The sequence below is a fragment of the Ochotona princeps genome, chromosome 15, assembly GCF_030435755.1.
Source record: "Ochotona princeps isolate mOchPri1 chromosome 15, mOchPri1.hap1, whole genome shotgun sequence".
Lineage (NCBI taxonomy): Eukaryota > Metazoa > Chordata > Mammalia > Lagomorpha > Ochotonidae > Ochotona > Ochotona princeps.
The window spans coordinates 24,966,819-24,987,860 of NC_080846.1; the positions used below are offsets into that span (position 1 = coordinate 24,966,819).

The following is a 21,042-nucleotide window of genomic DNA, read 5'->3' on the forward strand; positions in this document are numbered from 1 at the left end:
CTGGGACCAGCAGGTGACGGCTCAAGATTGGGTTCCGTGTTCCTGGTTAGGCCCTGGTCTGACTGCAGCTAATTCGGGCATTTAGAGAGTGAACAAGTGCTTGGCAGTGTGCTCTGTCTCTCTCTTTTTTTAGGATAGGTTCCTGAGAATGCAATATTTTTAATATGTGTTTTTAAAATTTATTTATTCATTTGAAAGTTAGGAAGTTAAAGGTTTCCACCCACTGGTTCGCTCCCCATATGACTATAATGACCAGGCTGGACCAGGCCAAAGTCAGAAGTGGAGCAGTTGGGACAGGAACCAGAGCTCACACGGGATGCTGGCACTGCAGGCAGCAGCTTTACCCACCTCATCACAAACTTTTTAAAAAGTCAACAACAACAACAACAACAAACACACCAGAAAAGAGATGTCTGTAATTGTCCTAGTCTGATTATAATTCCCTTTGGAATCCATAATCTATTCCTTCATAACACGCATTTCTTGAAAACTCCCTTGTAGACACTGGTTATTAATATTTTTGCAGCAAAATAAATTTATCTTCTAATTCAATTTTCTATGAACTTGGCATTTCCTTCGTATTCCCTCGGGGTTAATAACATCTGCATTTACTGATCTTTCTTCCTGTCTGCAGACCACAGGTCCACCAGGGAAGAAGTTGTACCTAACATCTTTGCCATGATCTGTACATGAGAGCTTCAAAAAGTTCCTGTACATTATCTCTTGATTCTTTCTTCCTTGAGCTTTTTTTTTTTCAGCAGCAAGAAGTTTTTATTTCAGAGAATGTTTGATAAGGTGGGATAGGGAAAAATGAGAACTAGCAAGAATCAATAAAATCTAGAAAGCAATATATTTGGTCATTTTCATCCCAAACTAGAACTCTGTGCCCCTAAGACACAAGCCTAAATCATATTGTTTGTGTTGCATGAAGCTTGAGGTATAATATGGCAAAAGTAGATTATAGGAGATCACAAAAAAAATAGTTACACCATTATCAGCAGCTAGCAGGAATGCTCCGGCAAGCAATCACTCTTACAGATTCAATTATAAACATCAAGATCACAGCCTGAGCCCATGTTTTTGAACTTTTTGAAACCCTGCATATTGGCCATTCTATAAATCCTTGCTAATTAAAATGAAATGATTCAGGAGAGAAATATAATCTCACTAACTATACTTTGGGACATGCTACTTCTTTTCATTTTATTTGAAAGGCGGGCAGAAGGAGAGAGTGCGAGGAGGACAGGGAGATGGAGAAAGAGAGCAGGGAAGGAGGGAGAGGGGGAGAAAGAGGGATCTAGTAGCTCACTTCTCAAATGCCTAAAACAGCCAGGGCTGAGTCAGGCTGAAACTAGGAATCCAGAGTTCTATCCAGGTCTCCCACGCTGCTGCCTGAGCCATCATCTGATGCCTCCCAGCATATGAACTGACAGGAAGTTGAATTGTAAGCTTAGAAGCCGGGACTTGAACTGGGACTCAAACCAGCAACTTGGATATGGAAAGCTGGCATCCCAAGTGGCATCTTAATTGTTGCACTGAACTTCCCACCTAGACTCTTGGTTTTGACTTGCAGCAGTATTCAGCATTAACCTTGAAAGAGTTAACATAGCTAATTAGCTTCCTTTCTCTGAACAACTACATTGCTGGCACTAACCCTGAGCTAAACTTTTGGGGCTGTTATTTTGTATTTCTCAAGGAAAAGGTCAGGAGGTCAGCACTGTATAAAGTAGACGTGGAGATTCACAATGTGACTGACAGCTGGAGCTCAGCTTGGGCTCTGTGTTCCTGCTGGAATTCACTAGAGTGGGCTTCCCCGGGTGGAGGCATTTTACCCTGGCATCTGCATTCATAGCTGGAGAGAAACCTGCATCTTCAAGGAGCATGTGGGATGCTCATGGTAGAAAGGAAAGCCTAGGCTGACCTGTTGAGTTCTGCTTGTGTCTTTCTGATCTGATTGATGCGACCCTGGACTCATGGCTGGAACAGATCTTAGCTTTGCATGTGACTTAATGCTGAGTCACTATGCTTCCAGCAGATAACTGGTGGTGGTGGGGGTTGGTCCCAGAAATATCCTCCAATCCTGAACCATCCCCTCTCCTTGGGGTCTGTGACACTGCTCTTGGTTTTGCACTTTATCCCGTTCTATTTCCGGCTCCTCTGCTGGTTTCCTGAGGCTCCCAGACTCCACAGGGTCAAAAGGCCTTCTAGCCCTGTCCCCGCCTTGTGTGTTTCATCTCCACTCTCTTGTCAGATACTGTCACAAGTCCCTCTCTATGCTGATGACTCCAAGTTTATTTCTACAGCCAAACTTCTGCCATAAGCTCCACCCACATACCCAATCACCTGCTGGATGATCTTGCTGCTTGTCTGCTTACCAAGGGGTCTAAAAAAATTTTTTTTAATTGTTCAGATTAGAGCTCTTGATTTTGGTCTACACCTGTCTTCTTCCAGTTTCACCATCTTAGTAAATATGCCTCACACACTCAGCTGCTCAAGCACAAAACCCGAGTCATTTTTGATTCTTTTTTTCTTCCACTCTCCCCTTCCCCTACAATCCAATCTAATTGGTTCTATCCTCTCTCTCTCTCTTTCTAGATTTATTTATTCATTTTTACGGAAAGGCAGATCAGATTCACAGAAAACAGGAAAGAGAGAGAAGGAAATAGAGAAAGATCCTCCATCTGCTGCTTCACTCCCCAAGCGGCCGCAATGGCCAGAGCTGGGCGGATCTGAAACCAGGAACCAGGAGCTTCCTCCAAGTCTCCCATGCAGATGCAGAGTCCCAAGGCTTTGGGCCGTCCTCTACTGCTTTCCCAGGCCACAAGCAGGGAGCTGGATGGGAAGTGGAGCAGCTGGCACACAAACTGGTACCCATATGGGATCCCAGAGCTTGCAAGTGGAGGATTTTAACCATTGAGCCATTGCCCCAGGCCCGGTTTTACTTCTAAAACAAATTTATACCCACCACCTACTATTCTACACTTCTAATAAAGCATCTCTTACAAAGTCACTGATTTATTTGGAAGGCAGAGAGACAAAGAGATTTTTCTATCTGTTGATTCATTCCCTCCAAAGGCCTATACTGGCCAGGGCTGGGCCATGTGGGTGTCAGGAGCCAGGAACTCCATTCAGATCTCCCAGGGCCCCCGGATACTCGTCAGCAGGAAGCTGGAATCAGAAGCAGAGCCATGACTCAAACCCAGGCCCTCTGATGATGGAACAAGCAGCCAGGACTTGAACTAGCACCCCAATACAGGATGCCAGCATTGTAGGCGGTGGCTTAATCCCCACTGCGACACAACACTGACCCCCAAGTTTATCAATACAACTTCTGGAATTTTCCATTGACCATCTCAGACTATGGTTAGTAGTTGGCTATGGATAACTGAGACTGGTAAAAGTGAAACCAAGGACAGTAAGTGGGTAAGGAGCTACTGCTAAATGATAAGTTTCCTGTTTTTATTGAACTGGTGCCAAGGTAATTGCTATTCTTCACTACATTCAACTGCTTATTTGCTGTACTTGCCTTGTTTTCCGTTTGCCTCCCTCATCGTGTTCACTGCTACACCCCGAACCTAGTACAGTGCCTGGTACACACAGACTGATGCCTGCCTCCAAGCCTGGATTATTTTATCCAAAACCTCCAAGACTGAAAATAATGTTTGAAAGCCTCTAAAGTTGACTTACATGGTATTGTGTTAGAACTGTGTGCCAAGGGTTAAAAATACCTTTTGCTCGTTTGGAAGGACATGTTGTTAAAAACTCAAAAGATGACCAAATCTAACTGGATAGCTTGTATAGGCTAGGATGTGGCATTTCCCCATGTAGCTGTTTTGTTTATAAAGAGAATGAAACTTCCTAGTTACAAAGGATAGATCAACTGGACTCACCACTAGGTAATCCCTGTTATAACAGAATTATTCCCTAAGAGCAACGGAAAGAATAAAATGGCTTCCCTAACTGAGCAATCTTCATCTGAAATTTAACAATGCAAACTGACATTATTGTTAAGGTGTAAATGAATATTTCTAATAAAAAAAGGGAAAATTTCTGCCACATGCTAAAATGATTCCATGTTTCCTTAAATGTCTGCCAGGATCCACATTCTTGCAAGAGTAAATATCAACCAACTAGAAGAATTTTAAAGGTTTATTTTATTTGAAAGACTGAGTTACACAGAGAGAGAGAGAAAAAAAATCATCTGCTGGTTCACTCCCCAAATGACTCAACTGCTGCGGCTGGACCAGGGCAAAGCCAGGAGCCAGAAACTCCATGTGAGTCTCCCATGTGGCTGGCTGTGACCCAGTGGATGGAAGACTGTCTCTACCTTTCAGATCACATATTTCTAAAATCTGTCCTTTTCTGCAATAATGAAGTATCAGCTGCCTTCACCTTAAAATGCACATTTGGGAGCGCAGGGAAGATACGTGTGCTTTACTCTCCAGGGAAGACAGCAGCTCCACACATGCTGGCCCGTGCTCGCTCTCAGTCCCCATGTAGATGCTTGGAGGGAAAATATGGGTGTTCACTAACACTCTCGGAAGCCGAGGGGTTGGTGATGACGGTGCACCTCCCACGTGCGCGTACACCGGCTTCCTCTCTCCGTGTTCAGCATTTTGGGGGACAAGGGCGAGGCAGAGCTGGTTTAGCCTTGTCAGTGAAAATTTCAATTACATCCTTCACTGCTGAAAAACACGCAATTTCCTGAGGCCTCCGCCTACATTCCAGCCACTTATCTTGAGCTGAAGCATAATTGCAGTCCTCCAATTCTACCTCCTTTTTTAAAAAAATACTTACTTGAAAGGCAGAGTATCAGAGAGAAGAGAAAAAGAGATGGAAAGAGATGGAGAGAAAAAGAGAATTTCCCACCTATTGGTTCACTGTCTGGATGGTCACACTAGCCAGAGGAGCTCCATTGTTGGGCCTCTCTGCCTCCTTTTTCTCCCCTTTATAAATTTTTAATTTGTTTCCATATGAGGATGTGGGGAGAGAACATTCTCACCCACTCATTTACTCCCCGAATGTCTGACATGACCAGGCCTGGGCTGGGTTGAAGCTGGGAGCCAGGAATATAACCCAGTCTCCTGTGGGTGCCTGGGACCCAGGTGCTCAGCCACCACTGCAGCCTCCCAGAGTCTGCATGAGCACGAACCTGTGGTGAGGCGCTGGACCAGGCAGTGTGGCACACAGCACCAGGGACAACACACAGGGTCTGGGGATTCTGACTGCCCAAGGAAGAGAAGAGGGCTTCTTGGAGGAAGCCACATCCCGGCCTAAGTTTCGATCAACCAAGCAGGTGATCATGTGCTACAAATGTGTGATGTCATGTACAACATTATCTGACTGTATGCATACATGTGGATACTTTACAAAGTTCATGGGATATGTATACAATGACACGTATGCATGGATTTCAATATATGTTTTTGGCCCCAAATAAACTTTTCATTGAATTTCTCTTTCCATGAACCTGTTGATGCTCACCCTTATCCCCATGTCTGCCTATGCCTTAGGCAGGGAGAGAATCCTAGGCTTCTGAGTAACTGCCAGTTCACGTGACTTGAGCTGTATTCTTTAAATGGTGTTCTAGTTTCAACAGAGAGATTCCTATCAGAAGGGTTGAAAGAGTAGAGAAGCAGTTAATCAGCAGTTGTTTGTTTAAACCAACAGCAGGATGCTCTGGCTGGCTGTTTCCAGCCAGGCTGTGACCTGGTGGTGGCACTGCCCTTCCCCTTCGCCACCATTAGTGGCTTTACATTTCCAGCAGCAGGCTGCTAGCCCCATCTCCAGGGAGATTCCCAACTCCCACCAACAGCCAGGAAGCAACGTGGGGGAAGTTCAGGGCTTTTCTTTCAACGCCATGGAGATGAAGCTCATTAGCTGAGCTTGACAAAGGTATGTATATACGTGAAGGGTCGTGAATGAGAGAACTTTTGCTGTTTAAGCGTCTGAAATGGGTAAACATTTTGAATGTGCCACTTGCTGTTTTATTTGAAAACAAACTCCAATTATAGGACTTCTAACTTCTCAGCAGACTAGTGTATTTCATCTAATAGAGAGCTAGGAAGAATGTCAACTGTTTCAAATCACTAGACAACATCCTTAGATTTGATTCTATTTTCTCCCCCAAATCCCAATGCATGTTAGTGTTAGATACATACGGTATAATTACTCTGTAAGATTCTTTTGACCTTACTTTGTAAATAAGGAAAGAAAGTATGCATATTTATTTACTTGTTTTACTTATTTTGAAAGGGTGGGGGAGAATGGAGAGAGAAAGAGAAAGAGATCTCCGATCCCCTGGGTCATTGTCCAAACGCCCATAGTAGCTGCAGCTGAGCCTGCCTGAGAGCCTGGAACTTCATCTGGGTCTCTCACGTGGTTAACAGGGACCCAAGCACAGGAGCCATCACCCGCTGCCTCCTGGGGTGTATATTAGCTCCAAGCTGGCATTGGAAGTGAGCCCAGGACTTGAATGAACCCAGGCACTCGGATAGGATACAGGTATCCAAAGCAGCACCATGGCTGTGAGGTAAACGTGCCTGCCCCAGCAGCATTTAGCAGATAAACCAAGTTAAAGGAGAAAACTGGGAGAAGGGCAGGCACCACCCAGCTCTACACACTGCTGCCGCAAGTGCTCCTGTCTCTCACACACACACACACACACACACACACACACACACGTGTCCGTGGATGAGCAGAGGCACCGTTTTACATGCTGACTACAAGGGTTTTAAGTGGATCCTTATCTGTCCTCTGTCCAGTTTCACACCAGCAGTTCTTTTTTTTAAATTTTATTTTTGATGATGTTCACATAGTTGATTAGGGTGGGAAGGGTGAAGGATTAGGGGAAGTGGGTGAGGCCATTGTTTCCAAATTTACTTTTGCTTCTTCCTGTGTCTGGGAGAATGGGGGAGATAAGGGGAGAAGCTGCACCCAGTCTCCCAACCACATCAGTACCCAGAGACAGGAATGGCCACCTGATATCTTCCCAGGGTCTCTGACGTGGAGCGTGCTCTGAGGGGCTCAGTGGTTTTGACAGTTCTGAAGTGCTGTCAATCTTGCCAATCCAAGGATGAAAAACTCCTTCCAAGGTCCACTGGCTGACAAAGTCCACCCTAGAGTCTCCATTTGCCCAGATATTTGCTGTCATCACTTCGCTGGGTTAGTTGACCAATTTGTTCTGTCCTCCTGCCTTTGCTATGCTACCAGATCTCCTCTGCAGGCCCCAATAGACTTCCATATCTTCCATGTGCATCTGAGTGTGCCATCCACTGCTCCAAGCCACTGAGGTGGCCCAATCCTGACACATGCACTACACGGTCAGACCACAGATCCTGCTGTTTTCCCCATGGTTGGAGTTCTTAGTCCAGCAGTTCAACTGGGGGGATCCCCAAAGAAATCTCATCTGAGGTGATCCGACTCTTGTGTGTACTTGCCAGTACAGGGTCTAGCTTAGTCTGTCACCTACATCAGCCTATGCACACACTGGTGTGCAGTTGTTGGTTCAGTTCTGTCTCCAACCCCATCTCTTACGTAATTCAATGGATGTTGCAGCCCAACCCAACACCTTCCCACCACACACTCAGCCCTCACACACCAGTGGCAACTGTAGCCTAACTGGAGCAACACCCATTAACCACCACTCCCCCTCAGCCCTGGTTCCTGTGCTTGTCAGTATGTGCAGTGGACTGGATCAGTCTGTCCCATATGCCATTCAGCTCTGGTAAACGTCAATGGGTGTCGAAACCTAGCTCAACCCAACCGACCCCACTATTCAGTCCAAGCTCATGTCTGCAGGCCTGCCCCAGCCCTAGTTCTCATGCTCACCAGTGGGAGTAGTAGCCCATCAGAGAGGTGTCCACAGTTTCCCTACTGGCCCACTCCCAACCCCTGGATCTTGTACTCTCCAGGTGGTTCTTCAATTTAGCTTGACAGGATTCCACCCCCGCCAGGCCCAGCACTTGCCAGCTGATGCTGAGGCAAAGCCCAAGCAGCCTATTCTTATTCTGGCCTATGCATGTACCAGTGCATACAGTCAGTTAGCCCAGCCTGATATCCCGGCCCAGCCCAGCCTAGGCTCCAGTGTCCTGGTTCTTACATCAGCCAGTGGGTGCTATGAATTGGCCCAGCCTAGCCCACCCCCAGACCTGACTCATATGTATGCCAGCAGGTACTGTAACCTGGTCTAGTCTGGGCTGCTCCCAGCCTTGGTTTCTGTGTTCACCTGTAGGAACAGCATCTTGAAAAGGAATTCCCCAAGCTACTCTATCAGGCCTCTTCCCAGTGGCAGATATTGTATACACCAGTGGATTCTTGGTCCAGACTGACTTAGTCTACCTCCTGTCCTGGCAGGAACAGTGGCCTTGCCCAAACAGCTCATACCAATTCTGTTTTATTTTTTTTACTGTTGAGTAAAACACAGCCATACCTGGTCCACCCCTAGACCCAGCTCTCACAAGGTTCAGCAGGTAGTAAGGTCAAGCCTAGCCTGTCCTACACCTTCCTTGGCTCTCCCAGGAATCAATAGGTGCTGGTGCCTCATCCAGTCTGGCTCATCCCAGACCGAGTGCACACCCATGCTGAGGGTCACTGCAATCATGTCCAGCCCAGATCGTCACCTCCATTCTGGCTCTTGCATTCACCAGTGGGAACTGCAACCCAGCCAGGGAATCCTCTTAACTCCCCAAACAGGCCTGTTCCCAGCCACAAATCTTGTGCGTGCCAGTTGCTCTGACCCAGCTCAGTGTAGCCCATTCCCCATCATGGCCTTTGCCATCAGATGCTACAGCCTGACCTGTCTCAGCCTACCCCCATCCCAACTCTTACTGGTGGGTGCTTCAGCCTAGCCCTGCCCAGTCTGCTCCCATCCCTGGCTCATGCAAACTAATAGGTATAATAGCCTAGCCCAGCATGACCCACATGCCATCCTGGCTCCTGCATATGCCAGTGGGTTAAGATTGACCTGGTCCTGCCTGGTCTGCCCACCTCTAGAACCAACCCATATACTTGCTCATGGGTGGAGTTACCTTGCCCAGCCAGACCAACACCCAGGCCAGAATAACATGCTCACCATGGAAGCTACGGTCCACCAGGTGAGCTTCCCAAGTTCCTCCACCGGGCCCACTCCCAGATCCAGATCTCATATGTGCCAGCAGGTGCTAGGCCTTTACTTGGCACAGTCTGTCTCCTCCAAACTGGCCTTTGTAGGAGCCGGTGGATGTTGTGGCCAGGCCTGCCCTGTTCTTGGGTGCACCTGTGGGTGGTGAAGCCTGGACCAGCCTGTCCTATTCCCAACTAAGGCACCAATTAGTATCTAAGAGTTCCATGGTCATGCCCATCATCACCCCCAGCTCTTAAACAAACCAGCGGATATTGTAGTTCCACAGAGGTTGGCCCACATATTCTGCACAGAATCTGCCCCCAGACTTGGTTCTCTCAGGGGTTGGTTATTGTCATGGTCCAGCCTACGTGACCCATTACCTGTTCCAACACTGTGATCTAGCCCTGCCAGGTAGGCCCCCCCCAGCCTTAGCTTTTGTGTGCACCATTGGGTGGTAGTTGGTGGTGGTCAATGCTAACTAGCCCAACTCAGGTCTCCTGCTTGAGTGGGTGCCACAGTCCGACCCCGGAAGGTCCTCCAGCTTTCTCCCTCAAAACCCCTCAGTATCAGCCCCCTCACTTACCTGTAAGTACAAGGGCCTAGTCAGAAGAAATCCCTCAGAAGTCATTCCCCACCCGCAACAAGCTCTCTTAGCAGTTCTCCCTCCTGCACATTCCCTTACCCTCTTCTCTGAGCAACCCACAATTCCTGTGCCCAGGACACATGGCTTCCCCAGCCCGGTCTTCCTAAGCCCAGTTTTCTGGTGGGGTGGCATGCTGGCCTATATCTCAGACTGCCCACCAGAGGCCAAGATCATAGACGGGTTCCCAGACCCAGTCCCCTGGCTACGAAAAGTGCATGCATGAGATCCCAGGCCCGGTCTGCTGGAACACCACAATCCCCTGGAGCCTTTCCCTCTCCGCTTCCCCATCTTCCCTTGGGACTGAAACCTATGTGTGATCTCAGGCCCGCTCTGACAGCCCCCAGCACAAGTCCCCAGACCCAGAGCTCACGGAAGAGAGCGAAGCCGCTGGTGGCTGCATCTCGGGCTCTGCAAAGGCAGAAGGAGGCAAACTAGCAGTTCTTCACTCTATCATACAATACCTCTATTATTTTTTTCATGCCTACTATCTTATAATTCCTACTTTACTGGCATTCAAACTCATAAAAAACAGAATACATTTACATATATAATTTCAATATCAGAATAAAGAGCAAACTAGATGTAAGAGAAAAATAAAGCCAAAGTGATGTATGTAGAATATGATATCAGAAACATGGAAGTTCCGGCACAATTCCTCCAGAAGATCTGAGGACAGCAATGCTTTCTGTACTTATTCTTCATGGTGAATGCTTAGATTAGAGTCCAACTGCTTCACCGCCACAGGGACTTGGCTCAGGATTTTTTTGAATGTGAATATTCCTCAGTCAAGCCGAAAGCAAAACGAAATATGTTTGCCTCTGGAGAGCTCAGTATACAGAAAAGTATTCAGAAATTTTAAAAAATTATTTTTGTTTGAAATGGAGACAAAGAGAAGGAGGAGGAGGAGGAGACGGGATAAAGAGATCTCCTCTCTGCTGGTTTACTCCCCAGATGCCTAAAATAACTGGGGCTGCCCGGAGCTGAAACCAACTCTGGGTCTTCCATTTGGGGTTAGGGACCTACCCAGTTATCACCACCACCTGCCAGCAGGAGTCAGAGTGGCGCCTGAACGCACACAGGGACTGACTGATATGGGATGGAGGCATCCCAAGTAACATCGCTTTTTTTTTTTTTTAAAGATGTATTCATTTATTTGAAAGGCAGTCACACTCCCACAAGGGAGTATGGGAGGTGGAGAGAGAGAGAGAATCCTCCTTTCACTGGTTCACTTCCCAAATGACTACCATGGCTGGGGTTTGGGCCAGCACTGCATTCTGAGACATATTAGCAGGGAGCAGCTGGAACTCAAACCAGTGCCCATGGGAATGCCAGGCTCACAAGTGGCAGTTTTAGCTGCTGCGTATATCACAACACTGGCACCCTAGGTGGCATCTAACCACGGTACCCATCACCTACTCTCGGAGGAAAGTATTCTGTGCTGGTATGTGAACTAGCCTCATCTGAGGCTCAGCTAACCGTAAGCTAGCCTTTGGCCCGTGGGTGATGTCACAACACCATGGGGGACCGCTTTTCACTCTATGTTTCTGTGCACCACTGAGTTGCACTGGGGTCAAGGTCCTTCCCTTCCTCCAGGCCTCCCGGTCACATTGCCAAGGTTCCCCTAGGGGGCGCTACTGTCCTGACTGGGGAGCCTCAAGGTCTGCAACTCAGGACGGCAATTCCAGGATGGGTGGGGGAAGGGTGCCCCTTTAGTGTGCACAACACAAGCTCAGCTTTTTCTTTCATAATCAGAGACTTGGCATAGAGGGGGGTGAAAGTCTATCTCCAGAGGGAATTCAAACTGCTTTGGATAAAATTATGGCTAGGTAAAGAGGCTCAAGGCATTCCACAGGGAATTGCTGGAGGAAACACTGATGTTTCCAAGTCACAAGGGCCAGGGGGCCAGAGGACAAGGACAAAAGCAGAGACAGAAGTCACTCAGCAACTTTTAAACCACCAAGGATTTGCGCAGCGGCTTATGACGAAGTTTCTCATCAGAGATGAGTCAGAATAACAACTTTGAAAGGAAATTTGGTTCTCTATATGTATCAAATGCTTTAACATTTAAAAATTTATTTGTGTTTTATTTGGAAGTCAGAAAGACACAAAGAGTGAGCTCCCGTGTGCTGGTTCACTGCCCACATACTGGCAATAGGCAGGATGGGCCAAGCCAAGAGAAGAGCCTGTCTGGCAGTGGGGTGTCCCACCCGGGAGGCAGGGACACAGCGCTGGAGCCATCACCTGCTGCCTCCCGGGGTGCGCAGTACCAGGAAGCTAGGGTAGAAGCAGAGGAGCCAAGGCTCGGACCAGGCACTCTGATAGGAAGGGCTGGCGTCTCAAGTGGTGACTGGACCACTGTGCCAAATGTGGACCCCAAAATTCTTAAAACTGTGTTAGACTCAGAAGCTTTTCTCTGCAACAAAGAGGTTTCATAATTTAGCCTTTGTCATAAGATCACAAGATAGTCTCTGGTTGCAGTCAAACCTCTGTCACGTTCTTACAAAGGATGATTCACTGACCTCAAATCTGGACATGGAGATTGCAGGGTACCAATGGCATTCCACAGCATTGTTACATGAATTCGGTGAGACACAGGTGTGAAGTTCCAGGCAAACACTCGCATTTACTGAATGTTGGCTATCATTCATGTTTTTAATGGTTTCAAATGTCACGTGCCCCTAGACTGCTGCTATGGAGAGATATTTGGGGTTTGGAATAAAATGATTGCTACAATAAGCAGCAGAGAAAAATTTCTGGTTAACTTTTTGGGCAGTCCCTCCTAAAATATGCTAACATATGGACACAAGGAAATATACGTATTTCCCTTGTAAGAATAAAAGGACAGTGAACGAAACCGTGAATGGTTATAAAACAAGATTCATTTCTGTTAGATGTTTCAGACAGCGACTTTGCACTTCGTGCTGAAGGGGAAAAGCTTGCGTATTACAGCTGAAATTCCTAAATTTTTACCACTTTTCTCATATTAGTCATCAATATTTCAATAAACAATACACATTTCACACAGGATCTCAAACTGGTATTAGGAACATATTTGCAAAATGAGCAGAGTATGACAGTGTGATGCCATTTTTTAAAAAGTTAATTTATTTTTTTTTAATTGGAAAGGTAGATTTACAGAAAGAGACAAAGATCTTCCACTCACTAGTTCACTTCCCAAGTGGCTGTAATAGAGCTAAGTTTATCCGAAGCCAGGAGCCAGTAGATTCTTCTGGGTCTCCCACATGGGTGCAGAGTCCCAAGGCTTTGGGCCACCCTCCACTTTTTTCCCAGGTCATAGGCAGGGAGCTGGATGGAAAGTGGAGAATCCAGGAGACAAACCAGCACCCATATGGGATAATGGTGCTGGAGGCAAAGGATTAGCCAGTTGGGCCATTGCACCAGCCCCTATGCCAAAGTTTTTTTTTATAATTTTTTTTAATTTGAGAGGTAGAGTGCACATGCAAGCTCCCATCCTCTTACTAACTCCCCAGATGAACTGCAATGGCTAGGCTGAGCTAGGTGAAGCTGAAGCCAGCAACCCAGCAGTGTGAACACCTGTTGCCTCTCAGTCCATCAGGAAGCTGGAGCTGAGGGTAGGGCCAGGACCTAGACTCAGGCGCTCTGACATAGGACATGGGCATCTTCAAATGCTTACTCCTGCAAGGTTCATTCTCAAGGGCAAACCATCAGCTAAAACTACACACTCAAGGGTGGGAGATGAAGGGAGAGCCCTCGGTAAACGCAGAATGTGTCTTTTAGAAGAAAGAATCTAAGCCAAGTTCTGAGAGATTTCTGAACATCTAAAATGATAATAAAGACTCCTGATGGAGGAATTGTACAGATATCTGTTGAATGACTACGTGATGGGAAGACTTAGACAAAGAAGCATAAGAAAGAAATGATCTCATATTAAACATAGCAGGGGTCCAGCTCCTTGCTTGTGGCCTGGGAAAGCAGTGGAGGACGACCCAAAGCCTTGGGACCCTGCACCTGCATGGGAGACCCAGAAGAAACTCCTGGCTCCTGGCTTCAGGATCAGCTCAGCGCCAGCTGTTGCAGCCACTTGGGAAGTGAATCATCAGACCAAAGATCTTCTTTGTCTCTCCTCCTCTCTGTATATTTGCCTTTCCAATAAAAATAGCAGGAGGAGGTGTTTGGCTTAGTGGTTATACTCCAGGTTAGAACATTAGTATGCCTTACATCAAAGTACCTGACTCCACTCCTGGCTCTAGTTTCCTGCTAATGCAGGCTGCAGGAGGCTGCAGTGCTGGCCCAAGTGGTGAGGTCCCTGGCACTCATGTGGGAGACTGGGATGAAGTTCCTGACTTCTGGTTTCAGCCTACTACCAGCTGTAAGGGGCATTTGGGGAGTGAACCAGTGGGTGACAGCATCATCTACCTTCTGTTCCCTGTCTTATAAATAAATAAACTAAGTATGTAATTGACTTAAAAATAAACATAACTGAAAAGTATAGAAATCTTAAAAACTACCAACAATTTGTGCATTGGTCTATGATGGTAGGTTTTCCGGAGAAACTAGCAATCAGCACAACTTTTGAAGCGCAATTCTTAAACAATTCTTATTGTTAGAGTCAATAATTTCCTTTCTGGAAATGGACCTATAACAATAGTAATTGTGCGAGCAGCTCTTATGTAACATGTGCCATGTGCCAGTCATTGTTCTGGAGACTCCAGGTCATACAGCTACAAACCTGACGATCTAGAAATTGCACTTGGGTGCTGTGGTTCGCAAGGCTGTGCCCACACAACCGGGGCTGGCTTAGCTGTGAGGGTCTTCCCCAAGGCACTATTTCTAATAGGAAGAGTTTAGAAATAAACTTCCATGCAGCATCTCCATCTGTGACTAGCTCCTTTTATAAAGGGAGACAAGATAGGCTGGCAAGATGGGCAGCCCTGAGTGTGAGCCTTCCCTCCCACACCAGCCTGACCACTGCACTTCACTTAACATCTACTGCAGGTGAAGAGAATGCCTACTTTGCAGTTGGGTAGATTAAATTAAAATACAGGGATGAGCTTGATAATAGAAATTAAACTCATTAAAACACGGGAGTACTTGCTGAAGGGGATTGTAATTATCTACCCTTCCCCTTTGCGACCTTCCCCATGCAGATAAAATAAAGCAAGAGCAAGCTTCCTGAAACACATGGTTAGGACATCTCATTTCAAGCCGTCCCACAAGATTTCTTGTGTAGCAGCTGCAATCCGTTCAGGGTCAGGCTTTGACACAGGGTTCTCTTTTTCCTTAAAGAATAACATGGTTTTAAAAGATTTGGGGGCGGGGAGGGGTAGGGAGAAGCCAAGTACCTATGAAACTGTGTCACATAATACAATGTAATTAATGAATAAAAATAAATAAATAAATAAATAAATAAATAATTTTTAAAAAAGGTTTGGGGGCTAAGCATGGAGAACCTAGCTTGAGAAGTAAGTAGTTATCACTTCTTAGCCTTTTGCCTAAGATCAAGTGAGAAGTATCTTTTAAATGCATTGGATTTTTTTTTTAAATATTCATTTATTCATTAATTACATTGCATTACATGACACAATTTCATAGGTACTGGGATTCCCCCCCCCCTTCACCCCAAACCCTTCCCCCATCATGAATTCCTTCACCTTGATGCATAACCACAGCTCAAGTTCCGTTGAGATTCCCTAATTAAAAGTTTACACCATACAGAGTCCAGCATCCCACTTGTCCAGTTCAAGTTCAACCGCCTCTTAGGGAGGCCCTCTCAGGTTTGTAGGCAGAGCCAGCAGAGCGTCACCTCGATCAATTAGAAGCACCAACATATCATCAGCAACAGTCCAGGTATGATGAGGCTGGTGCAGAGTCCACTGATTGACATAGTCCGTCTTAGGGTTTCCCCTTGTCCAGTTTTCCGCTGCAAGCATAAAGCTGAGGTGGTTGATTCATCTACTCCATTTTCCATCTTTTTTTGATTAATGCTTTGATTCCTCCATTTTGTTCAGGGGAATCCCCCTAAAAAAAACTTTGAGGCATTCCCAGTCCAGGCTCCTACATGTACTACTAGTAAGCACAGTGCCCGCCACCGTCCATCACTCCGATCAGCTGATGGTTTTAACCCCTGGGTTGGTTCTCTTCTGAGCCCCGACCTCTATTGGAACCAATGAGTATCGCATCTCTCCCCGGCTCTGCCCATCACACTCTTGTCCCTCACCTAAACCAGTGGGAGGAGTGCTGGTCGGGTGTTGCATTCCCTGCTAGCACAGGCCATTTCACCTTGGCATTTTGTGTTTTGTACTGTTTTTTTTTTTTTTTTTTTTTTTTTTTTTTTTTTTTATCGCAACCAAACACGGCCAGGCCCCCACACAGTTTCAGCACTTGGGCTTGCCAGTGGATGACGTGAACCGACTCAGCCTGGTCTGCCCCAACCCGAGCCAAGTGTATTCCAGTGGGTCACATTCCAAAGCCTCTTCTGGGTTATTTACCTCCATGCTTCTTGCGTTTAAATGCATTGGATTTTAAAGGGGCTATCTGAGTGGCACAGAAGGAATAGTGTACATCTTTGCTTGCCTCTTAAGGAATTAAAATATACATATATGTTTGCATTCAAAGGGCAGGCAGTCAGTCTCTCTCTCTCTCTCTCTCTCTCTCTCTCTCACTCACACACACACATCGTCTTTCGGCTGATTCACTTTCCAAAGGGCCAAAATGGTTGGGGCTGCGCCATGCTGAAGCCAGAAGGCTGGAACTTCATATGTGTTTCCCACATTGAGGATCAGAGATCCAACGACTGAAATATCTGTTGCTTTCCCAGTACACTGGCAGGGAGCTGTACTGGGAGCAGAGACGCCAGAACTTCACTGTGCACTCCATATGGGATGCAGGCACCACTGGTGGCACTTATTGAATAACAGCACTGACCCCTTTAGGGACTTCTGCTCTGCAGATACATAATGCAGTAACTAGGCACATAGGTTATCGATTATGTGCCAGGCATCCTGCTAGATGAAGGGGTTAGGTGAGAAAAAGGGAAATGGTCTCTTAACTGAATGGAAGAACAAATGAATGAACCAGTGAACATTGTGCCTTTTCTGATTTTTCTTATCTCAGTCATCAGTCTGTTGAGTTGCTTTCCTTCTTCCATGAAAAATCTTCTTCACCAAGTAGTGGAATTTCCTCCACAAGGCTCAGATGAAATACATTAAGACTCCTGTGGCTGAATGTGTACTAGATTTTTCTGGGGCTTTCAAAATATTTCAAAATAAAATATTGAGAAAACCACTTGTTAAAATGGAAGGCAATTATGACAAATAACAAATTGAGAGTATTATCTATCATTGCTTGTGAGAGAGAGAAACTTAGGTTGTGCAGATACTCCAAAGAGGCAAATAAATGAGAAGGTTCACATAATCAAGAAAGCGCATTTGGCTTGGCCAATTGACACAGAGTTAAAATACCCCTTGGGGTGCCAGTATTGCAGCATAGCGGATGAAACTGCTGTTTACAAGGCCAGCAACCCCTGGGGGCTGGTCCATATCCTGGCTGCTCCTCTTCTGAATCCAGCTCCCTAATAGCCTGGGAAAAGCAGTGGAAATGGTTCAAAGGTTTGGGATCCATGCCATGTGTGTGAGAGACCCGACTGATGCTCCTGGCTTCAGCCTGTCCCAGTGCTGGTCCTTGTGATCATCCAGGCGTGGGACCAGTAGAAGGAAGATGTGTGTGTGTGTGTGTGTGTGTGTGTGTGTGTCCCTTTCTCTTTGTTTTTCAAACACATAAGATATTTTCAAAAAAATGTCCCTTGGGGGGCTTGGCGGTGTGGCCTAGTGGCTAAGGTCCTCGCCTTGATCCCATATGGCCGCTGGTTCTAATCCTGGCAGCTCCACTTCCTCTCTATCTCTCCTCCTCTCAGTATATCTGACTTTGTAATAAAAATAAAATAAATCTTTTAAAAAAAAATGTCCCTTGGGATGCCAGCATCGCACACTGGAACTGCTATCTTTTTTTTTTTTTTTTTTGCCACAAACCCAAAATCCAGACACAAGTCACTCAAGGAGGTCTGTATTTCAGCAGCGGAAGCAGCCATGGGGCAGACAGAAAGCAGGAGCAGAGACAGAGGAGAGCAGAGAAAGAGCAGAGAGGTGAGAGAAAGACGGAGAGGCTAATGAAGAGCATAGCAGTGGACGGGAAGAGCAGAGAGAGAGCAGGAGGAAGAGAAGAGAACGCAAACAAAGGCAGAGGTATCTTTATAGCTTCAAGGTGGGTATCGGGAGTGCCAGGCCAGCGACTGGCAGATGTGGCTCGTAGGTGGACACCAGAGATAAGTGCCTCAGGGGATTGGTGGAGCCCATAGTTTGAACCTGAAGGTCACTAAGCTTAGGTGAGTGGGCCTTAAAGGGGCGGAGCCCCAGGAGATTTAAAGTAGTACTGGGTAAACAGGCATTCAGGGTGGCCCTGAGTCCAGGATGGTGGGGTCAGTGTCAGGGTCGCTGTTCCAGTCACTCCTTACAGGACTGCCTGAGTTCCTGTCCCACTCTGGTTTCCGATTCTACCTCATGGTTAATGTACATCCTGGAGGCAGCAGTAATGGCTCGAGTCATTGGGTTCCTGCCAACCACATGGGGAAACCTGGATTGAGTTCCCAGCTTCCAGCTTCAGCCTTGTTCTAACCCTGGCCATTGAGAGCACTGGGGAGTAAACCAGCAGATGGGAGGTCTCTTGGTTTCTCTGTATCTCTCTACCACCTAAAAAAAATACTGTGCAGGAAGTAATTCATAGTTGCTTTTGCCAATTCATGAAAAGAGAGTAAAATGAAGTGAAATGAAAACAAAAGCAAAATATAATCCATAATTACAACAATGGAAAGCTCTGATATGCACCTGCAACAATTAAAAACATATTTGGCTAGGTAAAAGTATTGCATTTCCTTCTAGGTAATGCTCCTCATATTAATAAAAAACAATAAAGAACACACATAGCGAATCTTGTTTGCTGAGCAAACTCCCACCACACCAGGGAGCAGAATGGCGAAGGAAACTCATCCATCTAAGAGGAACACCTGAAAGTGTTCCACTGTCATAATAGGTGGTGCTACTTTGGCCATTAACTCCCAGTCGCTGGCTTGCAGGTTCATCTGCCATTTGCAACCTAATGGTGGATTTGGGATTCTTCTCCATCTCAGTAATTATTAAGAGTAACACAGTCAACACAAATATCTGACCGCTGGTATCAGACTTTATTTCTACACCACAACCCCTCCAGCCTTTAACCACAAGAGTGCATACAAGGTAAAGTAAAATGAATCCTGCTGGCTGTCCCTGTGGTTTTGTTTCATGCAGGCTAAATCCGAATAGTAGGTATTCATTAAGAAAGTCCTCAAGTGTCATTCACCAACATTTTGTGTTGGACAGCATTAACAATTACTAAATCACTTAGCACTGAAAATGAACAACACTCTCATCATCTTGTGGTTTACAGGATGACCAAACAATAACTCAAGCTGCTGCTGTCCTATATTGTCTTTATTAACATAATTAGTATTCTTAGATCTTTTTAAATTGCCCTGTTCTGGCCTTAGGCAAAATAATTTCAAAAGGCATATATGCTGATTCAAAATATTGTTTCTAAACACACAGCCTCTCTAATTTTGGATTATAGAGCAATATAGAGTAATTTTGGCACCAACTCTTTGGCAATGTTGTTTAAAAATGAAGGCACACAACCCACGCTGTTTTTTTTTTTTAACATGGCATGCTAATACTTTTTCTCTCATATAGAAGCCATGATGTTAATTTTTTAAATGATTGCTGACGTGCATGGTAACTAAGCAACTCCTGGTGGACTAGGAGGTGCAGAACTAGAATACAGGTAGAGTTTGACAGCATCTGAAGTGATGATGTGGGTGTCATCTCTGGCTACAGAAGTTAGTACTCAGGTTTGCTGCCTGTAAGAAGCTAGGACAACTTGATATGCCTGTACCTGGCTTCTAAATTAAAACAATGAAACAATTCAGTCATAAATACGAAAATGCTAGCAAGAGGAGCAGCATGCGCGCGCGCGCGTGCACACACACACACACACACACACACAGGTCACAGGTCCCGCGGAATGTCCTCTCGGGATGGATACATTTAAAAGTCAGTCTCTAATCACAGAGCCACTTTTTTTTTTGCCTAACTTTAAACTATAAGGCTAATCATACATGACCCACATCTTAGCCACAGAGCTGCACTCCTTAAGGTGAAAAGAAAACTCACAGAAACGAGAGCTTTGCATCACAATAAGCCATACGGCTAATTACACGTGGTACAGGAATGTCAGTAACAAACTTGCACTATTTTAGCCTAAAAGAGATAGAAAGACATGATGCTAACTGCCCAAGACACATGTCAACGAAACAGAACGCCGGGATGGACGAACCGCCTTTCTAAGGGAGACACGGCTCTTGAAAAGCAACTGACACACCTCCCAGACAACCGAGATCCGCGAGGAGCTTGGACAGGGCTGAGGACTCCTACCTTCTACCACCGCCCTCTCCCCTGACGCACACGCGAAATGGAACACAACCAGTAGAAAAGCAGTCAGCACGCGGCACGGCAGGCACAGGCGGGCTGAGGGATAGAGAGGAGCATGCAGGCGCCGGACCCTACCTCTCACGGATTTCCCGATACTGTGCAAGTGAGTGATGGAACTGTAGTTTTGGGCAACACGCTTCAGAAATGCTTCCATCGCTTCCTGGTGGTGGTAGGTGTAGTCCAGAGCAGCCACCACCGGCAGCAACAGCCCCAGCCAGAGGCACGCCAGGTCCATGCTCTGCAAACGAACAAAAGTCATCCTGAAGCGGGAACAGGCAAGGCACAGCTAGCACGACTTGGCTGCGTGCTTAGCGCCTCCTGGCACCAGCGCTGCCTGTGGCTCAGGAGGTCAAAGTTGCTGGCCAGCACTGGAGGCGGCAGCTGTGCCCCGGGATGGCCGGAACCCACAAATCGCATCCCGCTTGCCTGTCCTTTCGCCTCCTTCCCGCCTCCCTGCACCTCCACCGCAACACCCCAGCCCCGTGCGCGCGCTCAGTGTCTCACCAGGGTCTGGGCGCGCCTCTCCAGCCGCCCGCGTCCGCCCTGCCGGGGCCGCAGTTATAGCTTGGTCGGGGGGCGGGGCGCCCGGGTCCCGCCCCTGGACACCTCGGTGGCCACTCCGGTGCTGCGCAGTGCCCCCGAGGCGGGGCCTTGGCCGCCTTAGCACCTGCGAGAGCCTGCGCCACAGGTAGGAGGTGCGTCCTTGCTGCAGCCCATCCATCCTGCGCCCCGGGACTTGG

The 21,042-nt window shown here is 46.8% G+C and overlaps 1 protein-coding gene across 1 annotated transcript in view; it reads right to left on the bottom strand.

Annotated features, from left to right (window-relative positions):
• CPM (carboxypeptidase M) overlaps window positions 1-20,664 on the bottom strand; it is a 76,418-nt gene extending 55,754 nt beyond the window's left edge. The window contains exon 1 of the mRNA XM_004583015.4: window positions 20,378-20,664. Within this exon, the coding sequence (XP_004583072.2) occupies window positions 20,378-20,561 (184 nt within the window). The 5' untranslated portion in view covers window positions 20,562-20,664. The remainder of the gene's footprint in view (window positions 1-20,377) is intronic.
• Between the last annotated feature and the right edge of the window lie 378 nt (window positions 20,665-21,042).